Source organism: Manihot esculenta, chromosome 18, assembly GCF_001659605.2.
Source record: "Manihot esculenta cultivar AM560-2 chromosome 18, M.esculenta_v8, whole genome shotgun sequence".
Taxonomy (NCBI): Eukaryota; Viridiplantae; Streptophyta; class Magnoliopsida; order Malpighiales; family Euphorbiaceae; genus Manihot; species Manihot esculenta.
Window position 1 is genome coordinate 9907570 of NC_035178.2, and position 26378 is coordinate 9933947.

The window sequence follows — 26378 nt, forward strand, 5'->3', positions numbered from 1 at the left end:
AAAAAAGAATTAATTTTTTTAAACAATGGAATAAGCAAAAGAAAATTCAATTGATTTAGACGCTTTGTATTTGTTAAAGGAAAATTTACTAACAAATATAAAATTTACTGTTTAGTTTCTATTGTTTGATTTTAAAAAATAAATTATAATATCTATAAAATTTTTAAAAAATTTATTATTTAATCACTTTATTAATTTGAATAAATATTCGATCAGTTCAATTCTAAATTAAATTAAAATTTTAGATTTTATAAAAATTAAACTAGACTTAGAATAAAAATCGATTTGACTTAAATAAATCTGATTCGAGTCGATTTATTGAGCTTTTTATTGGTAATTTATTTTTTTATATCTCATTGTTAATATTCTAAAATTTTATTAAAATATTTCAATTTTATTTAAAATTTAATCTCTCCCTATTATCAAAATAACATAGCATGCTATCAAATCGATTAGATTTATTTTTATTAAAAAAATTTTAATCAAAATTAAAATAATTTTTTTATATTTAAAATTAAATAAAATTAAAAAAATTATAAAATTAAATTAAAAATTTAAATTAATTCGATTAAATTAATTATTTCAATTTAAATTAGATACTGTTCTCTCTGTGCTAGAAGATACAACCTGGGTTAAAAGAGCATTGAGCAGCATATATCTTGGACCCATTTTCGGTGGTTTTCCGAATGCTGTGGGCTTCAAGCCCAAATGGCATATGCTTGGCTTTTACCATCGTCCTTCCCATTTGGGTATTCAAGTTTTTGCCGCCAATCTCACCTTCGCTCCGACACCTCTCTTCTCTGAGCTCAGGGTTTCTCTGCAAACCGCAGATTTCAGTTCAAAACCCGTCTCCCATTTCCTCAAATGACCTCCACAAGTCCTCTCCACATCGCTGACGACGACGACGACGTAAGACCAATTCCTCATCTTTTGTGTATTTATCCTCCGCTCTTCTGCACTAATTGAACTCTCTTTTTGTGGGTAGGAGTTCGATTGGGAGGCAGCTGTGAAAGAAATCGATGTCGCGTGTGAAAGCGCCAACACCTTAACTTCACTCCCCAATAACCCATCTTCTTCACGTTTTGGTCCTCTTCAGAATAATTGTAATTATGTATCTTCTTCTAATAATGTATTGAAAAAGCCCTGGGCTTATAAGCAATCTACCCTCGATAGTTTTATCGGGAAGGGGGTGGGTCTTGAGAATCCTGCTGAGAATCCGGTGGTTGATGATCTAGTTCAGCAGGTTGCTGTTGAGGGCGAAGTTGAGAGGGTAAGCTACGTTGCGATTGATGCTGAAGCGGCTAAAACATGGATATATCCAGGTCATATTCATGGTTTCTTTCTAGAATTGCCCAGTTCTTTGTGAAATTTTTAGTTGGGACTAGGTTTTGGGCTAGTATCTAAGTGGAATTTTTGAAGAAAGTATCTTTTTTTTTTTTTTTAGTACAATTATTATTATCTACTTCCGGGTTTGATTCTTCAGAGGTGGGTTTCGGACAGGATTGCACTGTAAATTGGGTTTGAAAAATATTTTCAAATTTTATTCTTTGTTCTTTCTTTTTTGTGGTTTTTGCCAAACAGTTGTTCTCCTTTCCTGTAAACTGTGACAATTATAGTGAGTATCGAATTAGTTCTTACATTGTTGAAAAGAATAGGGAACAAATGTTAAAGTCCTAATAGGTTATGTTTGTTTGCATACTTAAATTATCTTGTGAATTATTACACTTCTTTAGTTTGTGCCAGGAGCTTTTACCTTTTCCTCTCTTTCTGTTATTATTATTATACTTTTTTGAATGTGCTTTGAGTTTGATCTTGTGAACTGAGAGTAACTTTTATTTTGCGTGGAAAATAAGTGCCTTGACGATAAACTTATACATCTCCCCTCCTCTTTGTAATCCTATTTTGCAGTTAATGTGCCCCTTCGTGAATATCAGTTGGCTATAACCAAGACAGCATTATTTTCAAATACATTGGTGGCATTGCCTACAGGACTTGGAAAGACACTTATAGCTGCAGTTGTTATGTATAACTATTTCAGATGGTTTCCAGATGGTAGGATGGTAACACTACAGATAGAATTATACTAATTTTCTCCCCAAGTATTATTCTGTTATGCTTCATGCAACTTTCACTTTACATATATCTTCTGTTTCTCTAAGAAGATTTATATACACATCTTGTGGGTAAATCATGCTTTCATTACAAAAGCTTGAGGCTTATTTTTGGTTCTCCAGGACAATGAGGAGAGGAAAAGAATGCAAATTGTAAAAGCAACTCTAGTTTTAACCATCCCTAACAATGTATTTCCTTTAGAATCAAGTAGAGGGCGGTGGAGTGAAAATTATCTCCTAAACAGAATATATATAGCTAAACAAGCTTCTACCTTTTAATTAAGATCCAATAGTATGCACTACTTAATATTCCAAAATTAACAAATAAAATGCTATTCCTAACTTCACATTTCCGAGTATCCTATTTTTTTGGTGAGAAGTCCTTAAATTTTTACCTTATAGGTGCTCTTCTATTTAGCTGTAGGAGGAACAAGTGGCATGCTCTAGGATATTTGTGGACCATACAATATGTTTAATCTTATCTCCTGGTGAAATATTAATGAAGGTTTCAAAGGTATTCAAGAACAAGATCCTTCTCCAAATCTTGTATTTAAACCAAAGTATATAGAAGAAATAATATATATAATTTACATGCAAAACTGATATGTTTGGAATTCTCAGGTTTAATTTGGATGTATGACTTGTTTAGGTTGGTATGTATGCTTGAGTTTTGAACCAGATACTTTCATCTGAATGCGCAATTTATTTTCAATAGTTAATTGCTTTTCTATTTACAAAATGACCAAGATTGAACCCAAAAATTGGGCTTGGAGAACTTTTCCATGTCAGATGTCTTGATGTCCATGTCCATATCCTGAATAAAGCATCGGTAGTTCATTGAAAGTCAGTTTATATTTAATCATTCCATAATACAATGTTTCTTTGTTTGTTTTTATTTGTCTTGAGAGGGATAAAAAAAATCAGTTTTGCATCAACCTGATTTGTTCTTCTCCTTTGCCCTGTGCCTTTGTGGTTTCTCAAGTTTGATTGGTATGTTTGGTCTGTCTCTTGCAGGGAAAATAGTATTTGCTGCACCATCTCGACCACTTGTAATGCAGCAAATAGAAGCATGCCATAATATTGTGGGAATACCACAAGTAAGATGCTTTGTTTTACTTGTAAATGGAATGATGATCTCCTCTTCTATTAATTCTGATTGGGAGCTTTCCTTTATCACAGTTATTTATAAACTGATTGCAGGAATGGACAATTGATATGACAGGTCAGCTAAGTCCTACAAAAAGGACATGCTTTTGGAAAACTAAACGAGTGTTCTTTGTCACTCCACAAGTTCTGGAGAAGGATATTCAAGCTGGTAATGATCTAAATTATACATTAATATCCCTATGAAGGGTGATCCCATATTATTTGTGCCAGAAAGTTTGTGAACATGAAATGATTGTTGTGCGTGGAAACTAAATTCTGTGGCTTTCATTCATCTGTATAATATTCTTCAGTTGTGTTCTTCCCATGGTTTTAAAAAACAGCAATTACGTTACATAACGACTGTTATGGAACGGGTTTTGAGGGGTCGTTACTAGTTATCCCATTGTACAACAAACCCCTCCGACCGTGAAGTAACAGTAACGGCCGTTACCAATAATTGATATTCTTTTATATCTTTTATCTTCTTCTCCTATTCTCATTTGTATCAGTTTTCACACTTTTCAGCAGCATTAACAACAATATTTTTTAAGTTTTTCCTTCTCTTTCTCTTTTAAATTTCATTCTTCTTTGCATATTTCTCATATAAAGTTTAGATCCATCATAAACTAAGGGATTTCCAAGCTTATTTCCTCTAAAAAGTTACTAAATTTTCTATATTTTAGTCTTTAGTAGCTGTTTTTTCCACTAAATTTTTATGGATTAAAGTGTTAATTTTGAGTTGAAATTATACTTTGAGTTATTAGTTTAGCCAGGCCGTAACTGTTATGTCATAGCCGTTATAAGCCTATTTCCATTACTCGCTACCGCGACCGCACTTTAAAACCATGGTTCCACTGCTGATATTTTCTTATTGAGTAAATTATTGCAGGCACATGTTTGGTGAAAAACCTAGTGTGTTTGGTTATTGATGAAGCTCATCGTGCATTAGGAAATTACTCTTACTGTGTGGCAGTTCGTGAGGTTTGTTGCTCTGGTTCCCTTTCTTAGTCCAATTAGCAGAAATATCCACTGGTTTGAAATACTATTGATTCTGTTAATCTGTAGTTGATGTCAGTACCAGTGCAGCTAAGAATATTAGCTTTGACTGCAACACCAGGGTGTAAGTTACATGCAATCTATTTTGGTTCTGGAAAAGGCTTTTCTATATTTTAAATCCTTATGTTGATTCAATTTCTTCAGCAAAGCAGCAGGCCATCCAGAATATTATTAGTAACTTACATATATCAACACTTGAATATCGTAATGAAGATGATCCTGACGTGAGCCCATATGTTCATAACAGAAAAATTGAATTACTTGAGGTATATTCTGGTTCATATGTCATTAAAATTGTAGTTGAAATAAGTGCATTGACAAAGTTAATGTGGTGCTTCCCATATTGCTAGGTTGCACTGGGAAAAGACACTGTTGATATAAATAAACAGCTACTGGAAGTCATACGTCCCTATGTGGCTAGGCTTTCTGCAGTTGGACTTCTCCAAAATCGAGACTACAAGACTGTATGATTCTCTAAATTATAAAATCCTTCAATTTCCTCATGAAATTAGCTCTAGAGGATTGATGTCTATCGTGCTTCTTTATTCTATAGATTTTCATGCCATACAATGGTTGTATGAATGAATTAGTTCTATGTTTCTATATGTTGACTTATTTGTTGATTATAAGGATATGATTTGATTTGATTAGGATCATTAATTATCTCTGTAATTATTATTTGATTATTTGCTTCCTGTTTAGTTATAATTTTTTGTGTATAAATAGTTATGTAAATCACTCCTAAAGATGAAAAATGAAATACAAGAATACTCTAAAATTCTTCACTATAATATTATCACATCTTCTTACAATTGCTTAATATAATGTAGTAAAGAAGTTTCTGTGCAATACATAGACTTGCTGATGTAGATTATTGGAAGAGGAGTAAAATTAACTTTATTTATTTTAGAACTAGGAAGTTTAAAATTTTACTGTTTAGGAATTTTATGTTTTCAATTAGTACTATTATTATATTTTAAGTTTGTTTTGGAAGTATAGTTTAATTCTAGATTCCAAATTAAATTTCTATTAGGGTGTATAATACTACTGTGATTGATTAGGTTGTAAACTCTATAAATAGTCCTAGGGATAATTTAGGGTATATTACAATATAGTTCTTGAGGTTTGGAAACCAACAATTTAGTTTTTATATTTTCAAAATCAAACATATTAATCTCTTTTACTCCGTTAGTAGATTGATCCTCTATCTAATTTATTTATAGCAAAAATGACTAAAGTACCTTTAACTCTATTTTCATTTTGGAACAATTAAGTTCATGAGGTTTTGTTTTAGTAATAAAATAAGTTAAATTTTATATTTAAATAGTTGGTATGTTTTATATTTAAAAATTATATATTATATCAGAAGATAATACACATATTATGATAAAATGAAATCAATATCATGTTTATTAAAAATGAAGTTAGAGAAATGTTACAAATTTATATTGTTAATTGATCTTTTAATTCATTATTTTTATGATTTCGTAAATATATGAGGTTATGAATATAAAACTTGCAATTATAAGATAAATTTTTTTTTTTTAAGTTTCATGTAATGTCACATTTACCCATTGTTATTGCCGCTTTGAAAATATAATTGTAGATTTTATTGACTTATTATTGCAAGTTACACTTTATTTTTGGAAAATGAAAGTTTTTTTATAACAATATAATACTGCTTTTTTTAAAAAAAAAAAAAAAAGAGAAAATTTTAGAAAGAAATCCATACAATTTTTTGAACTACTGGAAGTTTTAGTATTATGTATCATGTTATATCATTTGATAAGAAAGTATGTGGTCCCTTTATTTATTTTTTTTTATGTGCCTATCACACTAATTTTGATTATTATTAAAAATATAATTTTAGGCTATATAGTGACAAATTGTAGTTTTATAAGATAATATAAATAAAAAATCCATCAGTGAAATTATCTCTTCTTTTGTACATTATAATCCTTCTTTATATTATATAATTTATTAATTTGGTTAACATATTATTTAAATATATAATACTAATAGATTATAGATAACTAGTATATATGTGTGTGTATGTATGTGCGTATTTGTGTGTGTGATTTTAACCCTTCTACTTTTAAATGCATCTTCTCATATCAAATGTGTCTTCTCATATTCACATATTAAAGGAGTCTATAAATTATAAATGCAAAGGCAAAATACTTTACAGTATGATAGAAATATTGTAACATTTTTATTCTTATTAATTTAGGACAACACACATAAGGGATATCCTGCTAAAGAATTTACTTTAATCATAGTATATGTTTGTGTGTGTCTATGTATGTCGTTATTTAAATATAGAATATATTAAATATTTAAATATAAAATTTAAAATGAAGAGATTATTTTATTAATAAAACAAAACTTCAGGGACTTGATTGTTTTATATTGAAAATCAATAGAGTTGAGGGCATTTTTCTTATTTTTTGCTATAACTGTGTCTCTTGTTCCTCTGTTTTTCCTGGTTCTATGTGACTTGCTGTACATGAAGATTCTTACTTAGCTTTTATTGAAACCTGCTATTTTCTCATGTACTTCTCTGAACTATTTGATCTTAGTTAATATTAATAAAATTCTTACTATTGTTTCAGATGATGAAAGCTCCAGAAAGTGTTTTTAGGCATCATTTGCTAGGAGTTGATTGTTGATCATATGTTTGATCATCTCTTAAGGGCATGTTTGGATCTATTAGAAGAGGCAACACGTGTGAAAATTATTTGATTTTGAAATTGTATATATAAATATTGAGTTGAAATACACTTTACGCAAAATAGGTGAGAGCATATATGATACACAATATTTCCAAGATATAAGTGCTTTAATGAGATAATTTGGTGTTATATTAAGTAAAGTTCTATTTGAAGTCCAGGTGCTAAAAGCGTGTTCCTTATGTACTCCTTATGTCCAAATTGAAAGCCTCTAATTTACGTTGTCTCATAGGTATCTACTTTGAATACACAGTGGAAGAGTTATTGATACAAATATGTTTATATGCAGTACATATAGTCCATAGTTTATGATAGCTTTAGTCACTTATTTGTCATAATGTTAGTTTCTTACGAATCACAACTTATGATTAATGACTTTGAGCAAATTCAACATGTCTCTTTGTTGTTATTTGTATTTCTACTCTGTAAAGGAGCAATATTATAACAAAAAATTATATTTGCCAGCTGTCTCAGCATTAGCAGTAGTTTTTTGGGCTATGCTATCTGCTTTGAGCCAAAGTATTACTCTATAGACTTTCAGATCTGTCTGAGTTCCTCACTTTTCTTGACATTTGACAGTTCAGCCCTCCAGATTTACTTAATTCAAGGGAAAAATTTCGCCAAGCACCTCCACCAGAACTTCCCCAGAGCAAGTATGGAGAAATTGAAGCTTACTTTGCTGGTCTTATCACTCTTTATCACATCCATAAGCTACTTTCCAGTCATGGAATAAGGCCAGCATACGAAATGCTGGCAGAAAAGTTGAAACAAGGGTATGTTCCAGTACATTCTCCACCTTATCTCTGCTTTGATCAATTGAGCAAATTAGGAATATTTTCCGGATGTATATTGCTTTTGCTTATTAAGTTTTTGGATATGACATGGCATTGGATTGAAATTGTTCCATATAGGATCCTGCCAACTTATGTAATGATAGCCTTTCCACTGAAATGCTAGATAAAATTTTCATTTGCTACCAAGTGAGACGCCAAAGTCTGGTGTTGAGAGCAGATTCTTTATTTTCTTACATGAGCTCAGATAAGTAAAATTTAACCTGCCAGCAAAAGGTATTTTGAATTAAAATAGTATAACTTAATGTTTTTCTGTAAAAATGTTGAGACCCTCCATTGACTAAGTATAGATTGCAAAGAAAGGGTAATTTGATGATAACAAATTGAAAATGGCATCTGATTTCATCTTCTGAATTTGACTTTATGCTGCTTGAGTTAAACTGTCGTGTAGGATCATATTCAATGTCATGTATTTGGTATTGAAAGTCAATTTTTGCTCCTATTAGTTACTGACTACCAACATGATCTTAAGTTGTTAAAACTTGATTGCTGCAGGTCATTTGCAAGACTGATGAGTAAAAATGAAGACATTAGAAAAGTAAAACTTTCGATGCAGCAAAGCTTATCTCATGGAGCTCCTAGTCCCAAATTGTCAAAACTGTTGGAAGTGTTGGTGGACCATTTCAGTGAGTGGCATGTCGTCTTCTTTCTTTCTTTCTTTTCTAACATCAAAATGGTGGTCTTGGTCATGAGTAACAGTTATATATATATATATATATATATATATATATATATAGATGGTCACATTCATATATTACAAGGAAGACTTGAACTTTGGAGTTTTATTATTATTGTTGTTGTTGTTATTATTACCTATAAATGGGGGTTTTAGGCTTTTAGCCTTTGTTGAGTTCGAAATTTTGTTTTAGAGTATTTCCCATTTGATGAAGAATAGTGTTGAATCCCATATCGGTTGTGGAAAAGGGTAATGTGCCCATATATTCCACATCGGTTGTGGAGAGAGATAATGTGCCTCTTATATGGGCCATAGGCACTCCTCCCCCTTGAGCTAGCTTTTAGGGTGAGTTAGGCCTGACTCAAATTTAACATGGTATCAGAGTCTCCTATCCGATATTGGGCCTCCTATAAATATATCATGCATCAGTAAAATTTTGGGCGTGAGGGGTGTGTTGAATCCCACATCGGTTGTGGAAAGGGTAATGTGTCCATATATTGCACATCGGTTGTGAAAAGAGGTAATGTGCCCATATATTCCAGATCGGTTGTGGAAATGGGTAATGTGTCCATATAGTCCACATCGGTTGTGGAAAGGGGTAATGTGCCCATATATTCCACATCGGTTGTGGAAAGGGGTAATGTGCCCGTATATTCCACATCGGTTATGGAAAGGGGTAATGTGCCCCTTATATGGCCATAAGCACTCTTCCCCTTTGAGTTAGCTTTTGGGTGAGTTAGGTCTGGCTCAAATTTAACATATAGAAATGAGGGTTAAGGGTTGAAACTGTGGTTAAAGGGATTGACATCAAGAAAAAAGGGACAAATACTTGTAAATATTCTTACATGTTAGCCAAACTGTGGGTTATTTATGGTTGAATTCTACAAATACTTGTGAATATTCAGATCTGAAGTCCTGGACATAAGAAGTAATGGGACAATCACCAGTGACTGGATTGCAATCACACTATCAAGCAATCTTTTTAAGCTTCTAAGTAACTCTTTTACTAAGTTATAATCAACTGAATTGAAAATGTTACACTGATATGTGTGACCTCTAGTACTCTAAATCCTAATTAGAAATAAACTTTTGGAATCAGAAGTTAAAAATAACACTTTGAATAGGAAGACAACTGATAAGACAAACAGGACCAATTTAGATCATTAATTCATCATCATCATTCTTTGAAAAGAAACAGTTGCTATGGACATGGAGGGACACTCTTGACTTTTAGAATAACTAAAAAGCTTGAATACTGAATCAGCTGCCAATTGGCTCAACTGAACATGAGCCCCAGATTATCTGGACAATAGTTATAAACCTAATTGATATTTAATCTTGCCATTTCTTGAGTTTATTTTTTTGGCTGCAACATGTTATTTCTCGTATACTGTAAATTTTATGCTTTATCACCATGCATTCAAGGAGTAGATATCATAAATAAAAAAGGCAGTTTTTATTTGTTCTTTTAGCAAGTTAAGAATGAGTTAGAATTCTTGTTCGCTGCAATGAGATTATTTGTCAATTTCTTTGTCGTTGGATTAAAATAATCCAATTACAATTGTAGTTGCAACATCTAAGCACACTCCTCTGCTTTCACGTTTTTGTGCCTGTTTATGGATTTGTGCTACCAAGGATTATTAATAGTGATTAAATGATTGCTGGACCAACTGGATTTTTATAAACAACGAAAACCATAGCATTATAAATGTTTGATGTTTGAAATACTGCTTGTCGTAGAAGATATACTTTCTGAAGAATTGTCGGTTTGAAGTTTCACACCATTTAAGTCCACTTAGATCTAGGCTTTGAACTACCTAGATTAATATTACCAATTAGAATAGTTTATGGTTGGTTTATTTGGATAAAAAAATGAAGCATCCAGGCTCCGTTTAGGAAACCAATGGATAAATAGATCATGTTTTTATCAGATCTGGAAGTTTTATCATCTGTTGGGGAATGTAATCGCTAAATATGTGGTTGCAGAAACAAAGGATCCACAGAACTCAAGGGTAATAATTTTCTCCAATTTTAGAGGAAGTGTAAGGTAGAAACAATTTTTCTGAGGTTCATTTTATTGTAACTGTTACCCTGTGCTTCCTTTCTCATCATGTGGTGCCCTTAAATAAGAAAAGGTTTCTTTGGTGTACTTTATTCTGTCATTTCAGGGATATAATGAATGCACTGGCTAACATTGGGGATCTAGTTAAGGCAACAGAGTTTATTGGTCAAAGCTCAGGTTTGTGGTTCTATTCTTTATCTTATTTGCTTTATTCTTCCAAAAAAGGAACAGCTGCTTTTTATTATCATCCTCCCTCTTTTTGAATTTTGAAGTGCATTGTTGTGCTATTTTTTCTAGAATCCGTTTTGCATTTATAATGAGTTATCTAGTAATGGGTTTTAAATTTCTTACAGGAAAAGCGTTGAAAGGCCAGTCGCAAAAAGTTCAACAGGCTGTCTTGGAGGTAATTGTGTTATTTTTCATTATTTTCTGGCTCCTAGCATTCACTTTGTTTTCCAACAGAAATTTCGAGCTGGCAAATACAATGTTATTGTTGCCACATCAATTGGTGAAGAAGGCCTGGATATCATGGAAGTGGATCTTGTAATATGTTTTGATGCTAATGTGTCACCATTAAGAATGATCCAGCGAATGGGAAGAACTGGAAGGAAGCATGATGGACGAGTTAATATCCTTTTGTTATTTGGTTGATGCAGATTATTAAGTAGGTTGATAGATCATCCAATTTGATTCCCTGATGACTCTTAGGTGGTTTAACTTTGTAATTTTAGTGTTTACTTCTTAGCCATGTTGTACCTTGACAAGGTTTTACTAGTTTTAGCTTGTGAAGGGTCTGAATTGAAGGGTTATATGCGAAAACAAGCGAACGGCAGGACCATTAGGAAACATATGCGTAATGGGGGGATAAATAGCTTTGATTTCCATTCTAGCCCAAGGATGGTGAGATCTATAAGAAGTGATCTGGTTCTCTCATTTTTAGTGCCGATATCTTCTTAATCTATACCGTTGTTTTGTTTATTCCAGATTCCCCACTTTTTTAAACCAGAAGTCCAATTTGTTAAGCTGTCAATTGAACAATACATTCCCCGGGGAAAGAAAGTGAAAGATGATAGTGCGATCCAGACACCTGTTTTCAGAGCCAAATTAAATGTTGCGGAAGCTGCTTTAATTGCCAAGTACTTTGAACCCACCAGTGAACAATCTTGGAGACCATCTCTTATTGCCTTTCCTCATTTCCAGGCATTTCCCTCAAGAGTGCATAAAGTAATGCATTCTTATAGAACAGACATGCTGATTGATACAATGCAATACTTGCAAAATCTATCATTTTCAAGGGAAAGCAGAGCTTTATTTACGGAGGTTTGCTTTCAAATTTATGCTAGGAATTTATCAACTATCATGCGTCATATTTGCTTATAAGTTGCCTACTTGATGCAGGGTGAAATTGCTTCAGCAGGTAAGTGCATGGGAATTGGGACTGTTGAAGAAGAGGATAATGATAAGGGTAATACCATAATACAATCTTTAGTTCATTACAGCTGAAAATGTTTGTCAAAAAGAACTTTCAAAAACTCTCCCATGGCTTTTAATATATCATACGAAGGACAATGATAAAGATACTGTAATATTTAGTTCTTTAGTGCTGAAAAAAATTGTCACAAAGAATTGATATGTAAAGTTCTTTGTGGCTTTGTACATCAAGTAATAAAGAGAAAATGGAAGCTAGGAATTTATCAGGTAATTCTAAAAATCTAGGTACATCGGAACTAATTTACTCATCTGACCCTAGTTCAAGTTTCACACTAATCACACTACTAAGCTTTGAGCATAGGCTGCTTAATTTTTAATTCTTATGTTATCCATTTGAAGACAGCAGGAAGAACAAGATAAGCATGAAAATGTACAAATATCAAAATGTTTTGACTTCACTGATTGTTTCTTTCTAAAATCAGAATCGTAAACATTATTTTTCAAAGTGCTTAAAAACTTCTGAAAAAAAAAAAAAAAAAAACTGGTGATGCATTTAGGCTAGAGGAAGACTCTCATTTCCAGTTTTCTAAACTACTTTCTCAGCTTAATGGGATATAACATATGATGTTTCTTTTCTGCAGCTTCCATCTATTATCCCTTTGCAATCTGTCTTGTACATCTTATTCTGAGTTCAGATTCTCCGTTTCCTGTTTCATATCTAGTATTTGTATGTACTATGCATGGAAATTTACCAATATTTTTAAAAGTTCATTTATCAAGGTTTCTTTGGAAAAAGTGAGAAATATTTTATCGGTTGTTGAATCCCACATCGGTTTAGGACAGGGATAATGCGGCCCTTATAAGGCCTTAGACACTCCTAAGGCCTTCTCTCCTTAAGCTAGCTTGCTTTTGCTTTTAGGGTGAGTTAGGTCTGACCCAATTTTGCCCCTTATAAGAGTTTTAGGCACTCTCTTCCCTTGAGCTACCTTTCGTGTGAGTTACGTCTGATCCAAATTTAACATTGATAGTATTTAGATATGTAAATTTCAGATGCCATGCTGCACAAATGTGTTGTCTTACATATTGAAGTACTTAAACTGCTATTGCAGATCCACCGACTTGGGATGAATCTCCAACTACCAAGTCACAGAAAAAAGTAGTGGATTCTGATGTTTCGTCCCCAAGGTCCTTGAGAACCAAGGAGCATAATATGCTGGATCTCCAAGGCCAAAGTCCAGCAGCCCATTCCTATCTTTTTGGTTCAGAATTTGTGTCTGTAGATACTCTTGGAAAGGTCATAATTTCGTCTGTCCCAGTATTTCCATTAAAAGAGGCACCACAAACTAATTGTAAAAGTACTAGCACTACTGTGCTGCTTAATTGCTTGAAGCCAATTGCTTGCCATTTGAAGAATCCAGGAAAAAATTACAAGGAGCAGGCTATGCAAGGCAAGTCTAGTCCAAGCATAATACCATCTTGGGCTCAGTGTGAAACAAATGTGGCGTTGGTAATAACTAAATCTGATCTCCAGCCAGAAAAAACACTGGATCAGGTTGAAAAGATTCCTGAGACTCCAGTGTTGAAGAAAATAATTTTAAATGGAGATTGTGTTGCTGAATCACTTGGTTGCTTGCAAATTAAGCTGCCATCTTTGCAAGCTGTTGAAAATGATAATAATGAACTGAGTCCCAGGTTATCGAATATGATCCAGAGTGGTTTTGTTCCGGAATCTCCAATCAATGATATTGGTCAGTTTCAAAATAATTATGTTAAAGTTTATTGGTTGATTTTTTTTTTTTTTTAATACTATTTCATAGGATTAATTTATGCTTAGGAATTTGCAGGACTGTTGAATGGCAAAGGAAGGAATGAGTTTTCGGTTTCAGATGTGTCACCCATGAAATTGTGTGCTGAACCACTGTCAAAGTCTCAAAGCCCAAGCAAAAATGATATCGCAATCAGCAGTAGTTCCTGTAAAAGAGATGGTTCCATATCTTCTTTTAATCATGAATTTCAAACTCCTATACTGAAGGAGAATATAGCCAGAAGAGATGGATGTACCTCGATTTCTCCACTTGCTGAAGAAACGAATACTCCCGTTGTAAATCTCACCAAAAATAGCATTAGCAAAGATTGGATTCCGAGTTCTGCAGATAAGTCAGAAAATGTTGAACCAGTACGTAAGTTTAAGAGATTGCGGAAAATTGGAGATGTAGACAGAAATAGGAATCCAGAAGGCAACAAAGAAAAATCTTTAGCCCCTATAACAAACCTTGACAGATCCTTTTCTTATCTCAGTCCTAACCAAATAAAGGACCATAAAGGTAACTTAAATTGTTGTATAGCTGGTCAATTGTTGCACCAGAAAACTTTTTCACTGCTGACTAATTTCATTTGATTCTTCTGCTTGAATTGGAGTCACTTGCAATGGTGTATGGCATGCAATATATATTGGAAACAAACTTCAAAATAACAATTAGTAATAAAGTACCTCTTGTGTTCAGGTAAAAGGAAGCTAGGTGGCAAAGTCAGGACCTTCATTGAGGAGGAAGCAGAGTAAGTCATTTTTGGGTGATAGTTTCATGGTGCCAAACTTTATTTTTATTTCCTTTTCCTGTTATACATCTCAATGAATAATGAATAATATGATATGGACACCCAATAAAATAAATAAACTAGACCCTTGCTTGCGTGTTGCGAGATATTTTTATTTTTAAAATTATTAATAAAATAAAACGTATAATATATAAATTTAGATAAAATATTAAAAAAAAAAAAATTAAACTTCTAAGGACATTGCTTGTAAATATTTGTGAAAGTTTTGTTCATTATCTTCAAATATATTTTTATTTTAACTTCTAAATTTTAATAACGGAGATTTGTAATAAATTTTATATTTATAGACTTTTTTTATTAATATAGAGCATAATTATTTTTTGATATTAATTTTACTTTATATTCATTCATGGTTATATACTTGTTATTGTAATTTTTTATATTCATTATTATAATTTATTAATTACTTTTCATTTACTTGTCATTTACCTATTTATATTCCTATTATAACTCAGTTTTATGTGACAGCTTTATTTAGAGTTTTATGTGACAGCTTTATTTAGAAATTCAATATTATAATGTTTATATAGGTTTAGATTTACATGGATATTTTATAATCATATCAATGAGTAATTAATATAAAAATATGAATATACATTTAATAAGATCAATAAAATTTATTTATGTAAATATTAGCTACTAGTAGCTAAGGGTATTGTCTCAGACAAAAAAATATCGAAAGTTAAAGGTAATATAGCTAAAAGATAAATATAACATGCATTAAAATTATGATTAATCAATCAATTATTACATATTTTTAATTCTTTTTTCTATTAATAATTTAAGATTTTTTTTGGTAATTTTCTATCATGCATTAAAATAATTTTCTATTTTTGGTAATTTTCTCTCACATATTATTAATTGTATTTAAATTTTTTATGTTAAATATTAAGAAATTAAAAGGTCATATATTAATTAGAGATAATAGATTAATAAATTTTATTTAATATCTACATAATTATTATTATTATTAAATTGAAAAGTCACTTGCTTTCAAAAAAATATAGAGTTATCTATTAATTAATAATCAAAATAAGATGGAGGCAATATAGACATAGAAAAAAAAATCTAATAGAAAGCCACTTGTCACTCTTAGGAGAATTTGTTTTAGAGTTCAGTTTTATTATATTTTTATGTAGATGCATTAAACAAATTATTCCCTGAAAAGCGACAGTAATATTTTCTGAGTTTCATTCATGCTATTACTAACATATCCACATATTTGGTTGCTCAGGGTGTCTTCTGAAGCTGAAATGTCTGATGATGAGGAAGATGACCCAGGCAATAGTTCTTATGATGATAGTTTCATAGATGACAGGACAAGTCCCACAGCAGCAAGTACTCAAGCTGAAACTAGTAGAGTCGACATGATGGCAGTTTACAGGTATCTTTCTCTCTCTGTCACATGCTTTGGTCCTAGTCTGTGCTGGGAATCCTGCTTGATAGAAGCCAGGGCTTCCTTTCTAAAGCCGTTAAGGGGAAGTAATTTCTCAATTGCAAATTATCATACATTGTTATTAATTGCTATGATTAATATGTGATCAGTGTGAGTAAAGATGCCAATCCTAATGTGTAAAGGTGCATAATCTCAAACTTTGGCTTCCCCTTACGAGGAAACTAGCAACACCAGGCTTTCTTGCATCATAGGATACAATGTATTATGCTCGGGAATGTGTGCTGTTCATTATAATTTCTGGCATTGACTAATTTGATGGTGTCGTGAGTCAGTTCCAGATTTCATTCAAAATATTTCATGATGTCAATAAAAATATACATCTATGTTCTTGAGAGTAATTGCTATCATCATTTTAAGAATACCTTGCCCTCCATTTCTTTCAAAATTGAATTATGGTCCAACGAGAATGAACTACTGCAAGTAAGCTATGAGATAAGATTCTTGTTTCAGTTAAATACCCAATATTTCACTTGGAACAACTTGAGAAAGAGAAACGAGATAATCATTAAACTGTCTATATCCTTTGGGATATAGGCATGTTCAATTATTTTTAAAAGATTTGGAGTTCTTTTGCTGTTAAACCAAATTCTTTGCTGTTTCACAAACAACACTCGGTTCCTGTATGTAAGCATTTTCACTTCCTTGCAAGTGAATCATGAATATTATCCAGTTTGGTCCAAGCAGGAGTAATAGTTTTTTCCCTGCTGAAGTAATCTCTTGTTGATAATTATATTTTCTTTAAATTTCATTTTTGGCTTTCTGCTGGTGTCAAGTTGAGGAGTGTTCAATGTTCAAATTAACTGATTTCATGAAATAGGCGTTCTTTGCTCACCCAATCACCAATGGAGAGGGAATCAAATTCTTATATCACTATTACACCTGATGGTGGGACTTCCATGAGCAGAATGAACGAAAGCAAAAGCTCCTCAGTCAAGGCATCATGTTCTTTCCAGACCCCTGTACCTGATTCTGCAAATAATCCTGCTAGGAGAGATGCAGATTCCTTTCCCTATAGCGACAGGATGTCAGCAGCAATCCCTTGTATAACCACTCATTCTATGAGGGAAAATGAGAGGGAGCTGGAATCCAAGAAAAGGAAATTAAGTTTTTGTCATCCTGGATCTATCCCAGTGATCAACTTAGAGCAAAAATTCTCTCAGCAATCAGATTCTGACAGAAATGAACCATTCCAGCAGGGTCCTGCAGAAAATTTTGATGACAGTGAAGTACTTCATGATGATCTATTCTTTGCAAATCTTGATCTTGATGCTGTGGAGGCACAAGCTACCATGCTTCTCAAACATAGATCAGAATTATCATTACAGAAGCAGGATACAATTCCAAATTCCAATGCACAAAATTTTGAACTTCAGAGTTCTCCATCATTTGATCTTGGGATATGGTAATTTAGAGGTAAATCTTTATAATTTCCTCCCTCAAGCATGTTGCTGAAGAATCCGTTCAAGCAAAACGGCCAATCAAACTCTGCCAGTTCTTTTTTTTTTTTTTTTGGTCATAGAATAGGTAGAATGCAATGCAACGTAATTTATATAATAGATTATGTCAGTGCAAAAAAGAAATTATGTACAGCCCCATGTATAGAAGGATAGGTAGCCATCCATTGTATAGAAACATTATACCAGAAATTCCATGTTCATAAAAGAAAATTGATGCAGAATCGAACTTGTAAGGTAAAATTTTCCTTTCGGGAATTTGTCCACAGCAAAAATGAATAAATAAATAATTCAAATAATCTTTTGTATGCAAACTTTTTATTATTTTCTAACCATTTCTCATGCTATTCAAGTTCATAGTGCAAGTTACCTACTATAATGATATGATATTAGAGGGACACGGGATTTATGTGAATGCTTTATTTTCTTTAATTTTTTTTAAATAGCTTCAAGAACAAAATCTTTTTAAGAAAAAGTTCCCTCAAATAAAAGTTTATACTATTTTCTTGTAGATAAAATGTTTCTTGGAAAATATATATTTTCGAGAAAATAATTTACCTTTCATTTTTTATTGTAATTAAAAAGCAATATAATAAAAAAATTAATAAACATGTATGACAGTGTTGATAAAATTGTTAAAGTTGAAAAAAAATCTAAAGAAAAAGAAATTTTTTTAAATAATTTATTCTTTCTAACTAATACGATATTTTTTTACGAATTTTTTTTAAATAATGCAAATCTTCTTCCGCGAATCAGACCGGCTAAAACTGCTAGAATGTAACGCTACCAAGTCATGAAACTTGTTATCTTCTCAAGTCTCAATTTTTTTAATCACATCTAATTACGTCTCGTTTTTAATCAAAGACTATTTCGTCAAAATTTATTGAGTCAAATCATTATCTCTACTAAAAAAAAAAGAAAAAAAGCCTTCATTATTCCTTCAATTTTAACAATTTTTTATTAAAGAGCCTCTCATTTCTGGTGGGAGCTGTCAAAAAAAATAAGAGCCTCAAGAAGACTACATCCTGAGGTAATCTAGAGATGCCAAGTTCAACACTTCAATTTTTTATTCTTTTATCTTTTAAATATAAAAAATTTTTTAAAAAAATACTTTTGCCATAATACAGCATTCAATTAAGATAACAATGTTCTATCTATTTACGTCCTGATTTTACAATTTATTTGCCAAAAAGTTTTTGAAAGGTTTAGAACTTCATTAAAATTAAAAGCACATTAAAAATTGAGAATTTATAACTGAAAAGAACGCTGTCAAAATGCCAATTATCCGTCACATACTGTACATGCAGGAAGCCCCTAGTTGTACGCAAAGTCGAGCTATGTGAGATTACATTGGCACACCATAGCTTATGCATCTACCAATATTACAGAATGATCCTATCAAAAAATAACAAATGTGAAAGATCAAAGTTGCATTCCAATTTCATTACTGTATCTCCCCATTGATAACCATTTCAACAGAAGGGAAAAAAAAAAAAAAGAAAAAAAAAAAAGAAAGAAAAGCTTCAACAATCAAACATTAGATTATCACAGAATTCAAAGAGACAACATCTCTACATCTGTAAAGCCTAGGGGTTAACATCTTTACATGCAAAGAGACTGTTAACTAAACATGTCAGAACTGCAGATGTGTCAGACTAAGGTAACAATTTACAGAACTGGTGTTGGAAAAGGGGGCCAAAAATACAATCACTGACTAGACATGAATGACATTGTTCGTCTGAAATCTAAAGATTTGAGAGCTGATGCAGGGAAGTGCTCTTCGCTCGGTAAAAACAACCCACCTTCATGTGGCAGCAAGACCTGTCGATTGCTAATACAATCACCTTCACCAGGTTTTGACGGCAAAACTTCTTTCCTGTGCTTCACATATTTAAAGAACTCCGAAACTTGGCGTGCATAGCTTCAAATGAGATTATTAAACAAATTAGTTCAATAATGAAAATCTTCAAGAGTCATTGCATAAAAATAGCTTTCAGCACTAGCTGCATAATAAAACCAATACAAACAAATTGATAGCTCATGCATGCACAGACCTCTAGGTGTCCACACAGCCAATAGAATACAACCACTGAATAAAACCATTTTAGTGAAGAAACCAAACCAAAATATTCAGTTCTGTCATTCCCTTTTATCAAATCTTTTAATCCATTTCTGTAGGGTACTATGAAGTCCTCCGGAAGCAAAGACTACTAAGAATGAAAAGCATCTGAAGATTTAAAACATCCAACTCATTTAAAAGAAAAAATGGGAAAAAAATAGCCAGATGATGAACCAACTTGTGGGTAGTGAATGTACACTTGAGGACCCTTTTCTAACTTGCAAGTAGATAAAACTCTACAATTTTCAATTTAACATTTAAATTTCAATCAATAACTGACAATTTTCCATTAAAAATTTCAAGCTGAATAAAAAATTTCAAGTATAAGCATCAAGTTTCTTTCTCTAAAAAGTAACTGTAAATTAAGCCAAAACATGAATCAATTATATGTAGAACAAAGATGATAAGGATGAAGATGAAGAGGGGTAAGACGTTGTAGACAAATATCCAAGGACCAGTCAATTTGCAGCCCTACAATTGATAAAGAAGAGGCACTGGAGGAGGGTGGAATAAGGCAAGACAAGGAAGAAGAAGGTGAGGGAGAGGCTAGCGAAGAGGCACAATTGCATAAAGAGGCAAGGGTGTGAGATAAGAAGCAAAGAGGCTAGGGTTTTACTTCTCCTTTTCCTTCTAAATGCAAAAAAAAGGGTTTTGTTTTTAGGATGATAATACATTCGGTGCAGTTCACTTTATATAGTTTTACTAATATATAAACAGCACTGCACTGAAAACATCAAATTCCATCAAATCTAGTAAGTTCAATTTAGGTATTTTTCAGTTGAACCCAATTAATGACACCTCTAAATGTATTCATGAGACCAACTTTCTCATTCACATTCTAACAACTACTTCAAATTGGCACTTCTGATTTTTAAGAAAAAGTGCAGCATAAATGACCACAGTTAAGGAGTAGAAAAAAAGAAACTGGAAGCACAAAGAACACCATGATTACACAAACTGTTGCATCATCTCATAAAACACAAGCATAATAATGCATGAATAGATCTATTGTTATCTCTACAAATGGTGTAATAAAATAACGCCTCGGATGGAATGAATTATGCATATTATATCCACCATCTTTGACATTGATGTCCCAAGTAGTGTGTTGAATATTTAAATTTAGACGGCTTGATTGAGCATGCTAAGTGCAACATCATTGGTTAATCTGGTATAAGAAATTTTTTTGCAGACATGGTAGACCATAATACTTTGAGCACTACCCCGAACACACACAGAATAAGAAGTCCCAAATAATCTGAGCACAACTTGAACCAAATCACATGCATAATCTAACGATAAAAGCAAGTCAAGGGAACCTCTGAGGTTCCTATTTCTGTGTTATAAGAGAAGATTTTTAAAAGTATCTTACTGCTCCTTTGCTTCAATATCTCTGCTAAAGTCAATGTTCGCTTCGCAGTCAAGAACCAAAGCAGGCACCTGATCATGACCAAAGAAAAATAAGCCAACATATTTCACAGTTATGCCAATTGTACGGAAAAGATACACATTCGTGATACAATACCTTCTGAATACTCGAATGCATATGGTCGCCTTCCAAATAAAACACACGATCTCTAATTTCTGGATGCAAAGAGTTATCCAGGTGTAGCAGTGGCTTACTGACAGATAATACTCCATGATTACCACTTTCGAAAGGGAAAAGCCAGTTCTCATGCTTCTCATGCAAGTCACGGAGATAATCTAGGGTGACACCACCCTCTTCTGCTCTCCTTCGCAGCTTCAATCTCTTGTGGCAAGTATCAGGGCTTGCTCTAAGATAGATAAAACCATCAGGAATGAGACCAGGTAAAACTGAGACAACTGGATCAAACCATGAGTCATAAATGCTGATCTCCATCTCATTCATCCACTTTGCTTCATGCACAGCTCGTACAAAGACCTTTATCAAGTAACAATTTGATTAAAAAGTATCAGCATTGAAACTCTTAATCAGGTTTTTGTTCCTCTCGGATGGGATCAACCAAATGAGAAAGAACCGCAAGGTTTCAAACCCATATTCTATTACCAATAGATTTCAAAATATGTTAAAATCCAAATTCATATAAAAGAATTTCATGATTTTCATACAGAACGAAAAGTTTGCAGATGTCTTAGGACTTGATATCAAAATGAAATGAACAAACCTATGAAGTATGATCATGTTGCAAAGAACTACAAAATGATCATTAATTTTGTTTATTTTGTATTCATAAAGAGAATTACAAAATTACAGACTCACCATTCTGTCACTGAAAACACTCCTCTCCATCAGCCTGAGTGGCTTCACTCCACCAGAAGACTCTCTCTCCTGCATCACCCTTGTGACAAACACATAATTCTGGAAGGTATAGGCATACCTATGTGGTTCGGCATAGAATGCATCAAGTATATTGAAGTGGTCAGGACCAATATCCTGCCACTTATCAATGGGTTCTGGTACCACTTCAACAAGATCACGAAGCTCAATTGTATCACTAACTATTCTCTGAAGAAACGTTGTCTTCCCAACACTAATATTACCCTCAACGCAAAATGTGATTCGCTTCTTCAATGCAGCTTTCACATCTGTGTTTATATCCTTTAACTCTTCATCCACACTCTCTTTGATGAAAGCTGTTATGCTCTCAGCATGACTTTTATGAATAATTCCAACAGAACTCTGTAAATACTCAACCATTGTCTCATTACCCTTCCCAATAAACTGCAATGAACCAGAATCCAGTATCCTCATAAGTATAAAATAACGAAACATGCTCAAATATATTATGAAGCTTCGTTTATACTCTAATTTCATAGGATAGTGCCAACACCAGACATAAAATAGCATTCTCATAAGTCTTAAGTTCTGAGGAAATTACAATGCAAAAAATGAATAAAAATCAGCACATTGGACAATTAAACTTTGGGTTTCAATTTTAGCTTCAACTAAACATAAATGTCCACTAATACCTTATCCTTATAGAGCTTCTTGAGCTCAGCCATTCCACAGAACCCTTTCTCCACCAGCTTTCTCAAATTCTTCGGCCCCACCCCTGGAATTGTCAACAAATCAGCATTGCCCACCACCTCACTTGAGCCCTTCTGCCTCCTATTCATTCTCACCTTTTTTTCCTCTTTTTCTCCTTTCTCACTGTCTCCATCACAACTCTTCAATCCTTCAACAGCCGCCGCCGCAGCTGTGACGGGTCCCTCAGCCCCAGACCTGGCCACTGTGCAGTACCAAGCAGGCCGGGCCACAACCCAAGCCCTGAAAGGAGTTTTTGTTGCTGTGGTTTCAGTTGCACAGCGGCAGGCACTGTAACAGTTTGAAGAAAAACGCGAGGGGAGTGTGGGTCTAACTGTGGCCTTTCTAGCCACACACGCGGCAAGAGAAGACCCGCCGCCACCAACTGTGGCCGTCGGCATTGAGAGAGAGGTGTATGGCTTTATAGTAAGAGAATGAAAAGGGGTTTTGTTAATGGGTTTGGTTCTACAGGACGAAGTAAGAAAACTAGTAGCAACAGAAGTGCAGACGAGGGGGCTTGGAGGACTCTTTTGCAGCAGCAGCAGCTTCTGCATCTCTACAAAGCATTTCACAGCAGCTCAGTCGGCCTTTCTCCTTGCAGAGAGGATGTGAATATTAGGGTTTAGAGAAGGTTATTAATGGTAGGGTTTTTAGGAACAAGCGATTTCGGTGGCAGACAAAGACAGGCATTTCTCGGGGAACTAGCTGTGACAAAGATTTTTCAACCGCCCTGTCAATACAAAGTAAAATTGAATATGGACAGGGAGAGGGAGAGGGAGAGGGAGAGGGAGAGAGGATCTGGTGTGATACGTTTATTGTATTTATCATAGACTTTCGTCTTTTGTCCATAGGAATTAACGCTTTAATGTAGAGCTTTAAATGATTGTGGCCATTAGATTGGCAGATACTTTCTTGTCTGACGTGTGGTGGACTTTGGTTGACACGTCATCAGGCAGAATTCAAGCGCCAAGCGTTGCAAAACCAGTGGAACAAATTGGCAGCACGCGGTCAAACTGAAAAAATTAATTTCAAATTAATTTTTTTTTAAAGGAAATTAAGGGAGTATGTAAATTAATTTTAATTTGTTTTTAAAAATTTAATTTCATCTTTTATAATAAAAAAATAAAATTTAGAGTTTAATTTTTATATTTTACTATAAATTACTATTTAACCTTAAAAATTTAATTTAAATATCAGTATCCCTAATCGGTAATAACTTAATTTTTATCGAATATATTAAATAAATTTTAAAATTTATTTCCATATGCATACAAGTTCATTTCTATTTTCTCAGCCAATGCAAAACTTTCTCTATAAGATAGGATCTCTGCCATGTTAGGATTATTGGCAAAGTTAAAAAAAAAAAAAAAACCATTACACCAGCCCAAAAATTGCCATTAGAATCTCTAATTAAGGCACTGTTAGTCTTTGCCTACATGGCTCAAAAGAAAGGTATCAAGATTGCACTTATCACGACCACTCAAACTTGGCATTCACACTACATTACTGTTATTCAAATTAGATTCAATCAAATAATTTTGTCTCTAATAAGAGATACTGAATTAATCAATTCTATTTGTATTTCTTTAGACCTTAGTTCAATGCAAGAATTTTTAAAAGAGGATTAATAAACTATTCAAAACTTGCATTTATATCGTCATTTATGACTCTAGAGTTCTAAATATTTAGACTATGATTGAACTCGCATTAGAAGATCAGGTCATAATCCCATCAAAACTCAGGTCTATCTTCCGGTATGCAGCCTAAATTTTACTCGGATGGAACCCATGTGAAAGAGGTCCAACCTAATCGACTTGATGGATCCTAGGACAACAGACCCAAACATTTAAAATCGTGTCCGTATGACGCTGAAGGAAATTAAATGGCCATCTAATAATAGGAAACGACACGGTACATATGTATGTATGGTCCCGCGTGATAATGATAGGATGTGCCGGCGCAGAACGGTGATTTATGCGTAAGAAGAAGAAGAAGAAGAAGAAGAAGAAAGAAAAGCAGAAGCAGAAGCAGAAGAAGAAGCAAAAGAAGGAGGAAGAATTGATGAAGAAGAAAAGGAAGGAGGAGGAAAATAATGGGGGGTAATTTAATCTTTTATTATATTTTTAACGATAAAAATAGACGGAATGACTATTTTGTTGATAAAGAAAAAAGATAAGGACGTTTTAAGGGGTTTCTAAAAATATAGAGACTGACTTGTTAATAATAGAATACTTTTATTTTTTCAAATCATATAGAATACTTTTTTAAAAAATAAAAATAAAAATAAAAATAAAAATAAAAGAAACATGCACATAAAAATTATTTGCAAATGCATTGATCTACAAAATTCATAAAATATGGTATGGATTATATATTTTCTTTTATTGAAATATAACGGTTACAGCCAATGGGCTCTTTAGCGAGTTTTTTGTTTTTTGTTTTTTGCTTTTTGTTTTTTGTGGTTTTGTTTTTCCTGTCTGTCAAAGGATGTTTAGCTTATCAGTGTTGGGAGTTGTTGAAATGAATATTATCAAAAATATATATATATGTAAATGTCCTTTAAAATTTTGAAAAGAATAAATCTTAATTTAATCCTTATAGTTTAATGGAATATTTATTTTATTTTTTATATTTTTAAAATTTTATAATTTTAATATTTAAAAATTAAAAAAATTATAATTTAATATTTATAGTTAGAATTAGAGTTGACTTATGATTAATTTTTATAAAAAATAAATAATAAAAAAACCCTTAGTCTCTATAATTTAAATTAGAAAAAATTAAAGAGACTAATATGTTAAATATTAAATTTATTAAATATTGCAGAGTTGGATCTGTTGTCGATGGTATGATCTGGTTGGGCATTGACAACGAAAGCTGAGAAACTCTTGCTCTTCCGTCGGCAACCATTCCATCTTCTTTGTTGATAAAAATTGAGAGGAGACCAATTTTTCTCGGTTCCGTCGACTGCCATAATAAGCGTTCTCTTTGTAAATCGACAAAGACACTAAGGTGAACGTGTGAGTCTTGAAATTGATAACCTTCGTGTGCGATCTACCGAAATCTCACAGCAATTCTCTCTCATGATTTTGAAGTAACTAAATTCAGCATGCAATCAGCACGCACAGCCTTTGCCTTCGTTGAAAATAGACATGTAAAAATCAGTCGCGGGACCTGTCGCGTCACCATTGTAAGTTAGGTAGTGGCTGTAATATCGGACTAATTTTAAAATATTTAATAAATTAGCAATTTAGTTTCTCTAATTTGTTTCTGTATATAGTAGAGATTAAAAGATATTTTTGAGTACTTTTCATATAAATTAATTCTAATTCTAATAATAGAGACTAACTTATAATTTTTTTAATTATAAATTATTAAATTATAAATTTTTAAAAATATAAAAAATTAAAATTAATATTTCATTAAATCAAAGGGATTAAACTATTATTTATTTTTAAAAAACATACTAAATGGAACCAAACTTTAAAACACTAAGTCTAGTTCTTTACAAAATTTTTCAAGCTCTACACTCATTTCAAATTTCAACGGAATATTAATAAAAAATGTTTGATTTACCTTTTTTTATAATTAATAACTTACCAATTTCTAAATATTTATTTTTTATATTTAATAAACTATTAAAAATGTAGCTGATAATTCATAC

The 26378-nt window shown here is 32.6% G+C and overlaps 2 protein-coding genes across 5 annotated transcripts; one reads left to right on the plus strand and one right to left on the minus strand.

Moving 5' to 3' along the window:
• Positions 1 to 731: 731 nt before the first annotated feature.
• LOC110605839 (DEAD-box ATP-dependent RNA helicase FANCM) lies at positions 732 to 17891 on the plus strand. Of its 4 annotated transcripts, XM_021744496.2 has the most exons (23): positions 732 to 909; positions 986 to 1322; positions 1909 to 2052; positions 3126 to 3208; positions 3312 to 3426; positions 4147 to 4238; positions 4323 to 4377; positions 4458 to 4579; positions 4664 to 4777; positions 7622 to 7815; positions 8389 to 8519; positions 10556 to 10616; positions 10738 to 10808; positions 10985 to 11034; positions 11094 to 11259; positions 11404 to 11531; positions 11616 to 11951; positions 12030 to 12096; positions 13172 to 13810; positions 13907 to 14386; positions 14567 to 14618; positions 15913 to 16062; positions 16952 to 17891. In XM_021744496.2, the coding sequence occupies exons 1-23, from the start codon at positions 865 to 867 to the stop codon at positions 17538 to 17540; spliced, it is 4221 nt and encodes a 1406-aa protein (XP_021600188.1). In that variant the 5' UTR covers positions 732 to 864; the 3' UTR covers positions 17541 to 17891. The 4 variants fall into 4 exon arrangements, with proteins under 4 accessions (XP_021600188.1, XP_043809411.1, XP_021600189.1 ...); XM_043953476.1 differs by lacking the exon at positions 732 to 909 and having other exon boundaries at positions 1147 to 1270; positions 16952 to 17890; XM_021744497.2 differs by lacking the exons at positions 732 to 909; positions 986 to 1322 and having other exon boundaries at positions 1934 to 2060; positions 16952 to 17890.
• Positions 17892 to 19110: 1219 nt separating this feature from the next.
• LOC110606871 lies at positions 19111 to 23498 on the minus strand. Its single transcript, XM_021745853.2, has 5 exons — positions 22660 to 23498; positions 21950 to 22411; positions 21233 to 21610; positions 21080 to 21147; positions 19111 to 19509 (listed from the first exon to the last, which is right to left on the minus strand). Exons 1-5 carry the CDS (start codon positions 23266 to 23268, stop codon positions 19296 to 19298), a joined length of 1731 nt encoding a protein of 576 aa, XP_021601545.1. The 5' UTR covers positions 23269 to 23498; the 3' UTR covers positions 19111 to 19295.
• Positions 23499 to 26378: the final 2880 nt, after the last annotated feature.

Bases quoted from the DNA above. Each gene is read 5' to 3' on its own strand.
- LOC110605839 (XM_021744496.2), top strand. From the start codon at position 865: ATGACCTCCACAAGTCCTCTCCACATCGCTGACGACGACGACGAC. The intron at 2,053-3,125 runs GTAGGATGGTAA...TGTCTCTTGCAG, and splicing joins TTTCAGATGGTTTCCAGATG to GGAAAATAGTATTTGCTGCA. The intron at 11,260-11,403 runs ATATCCTTTTGT...ACAAGGTTTTAC, and splicing joins GAAGCATGATGGACGAGTTA to TAGTTTTAGCTTGTGAAGGG.
- LOC110606871 (XM_021745853.2), bottom strand. From the start codon at position 23,268: ATGCAGAAGCTGCTGCTGCTGCAAAAGAGTCCTCCAAGCCCCCTCGTC. The intron at 21,611-21,949 runs GTGAGTCTGTAA...TACTTGATAAAG, and splicing joins GTGTTTTCAGTGACAGAATG to GTCTTTGTACGAGCTGTGCA. The intron at 19,510-21,079 runs GTAAGATACTTT...TCTCATTTGAAG, and splicing joins GATATTGAAGCAAAGGAGCA to CTATGCACGCCAAGTTTCGG.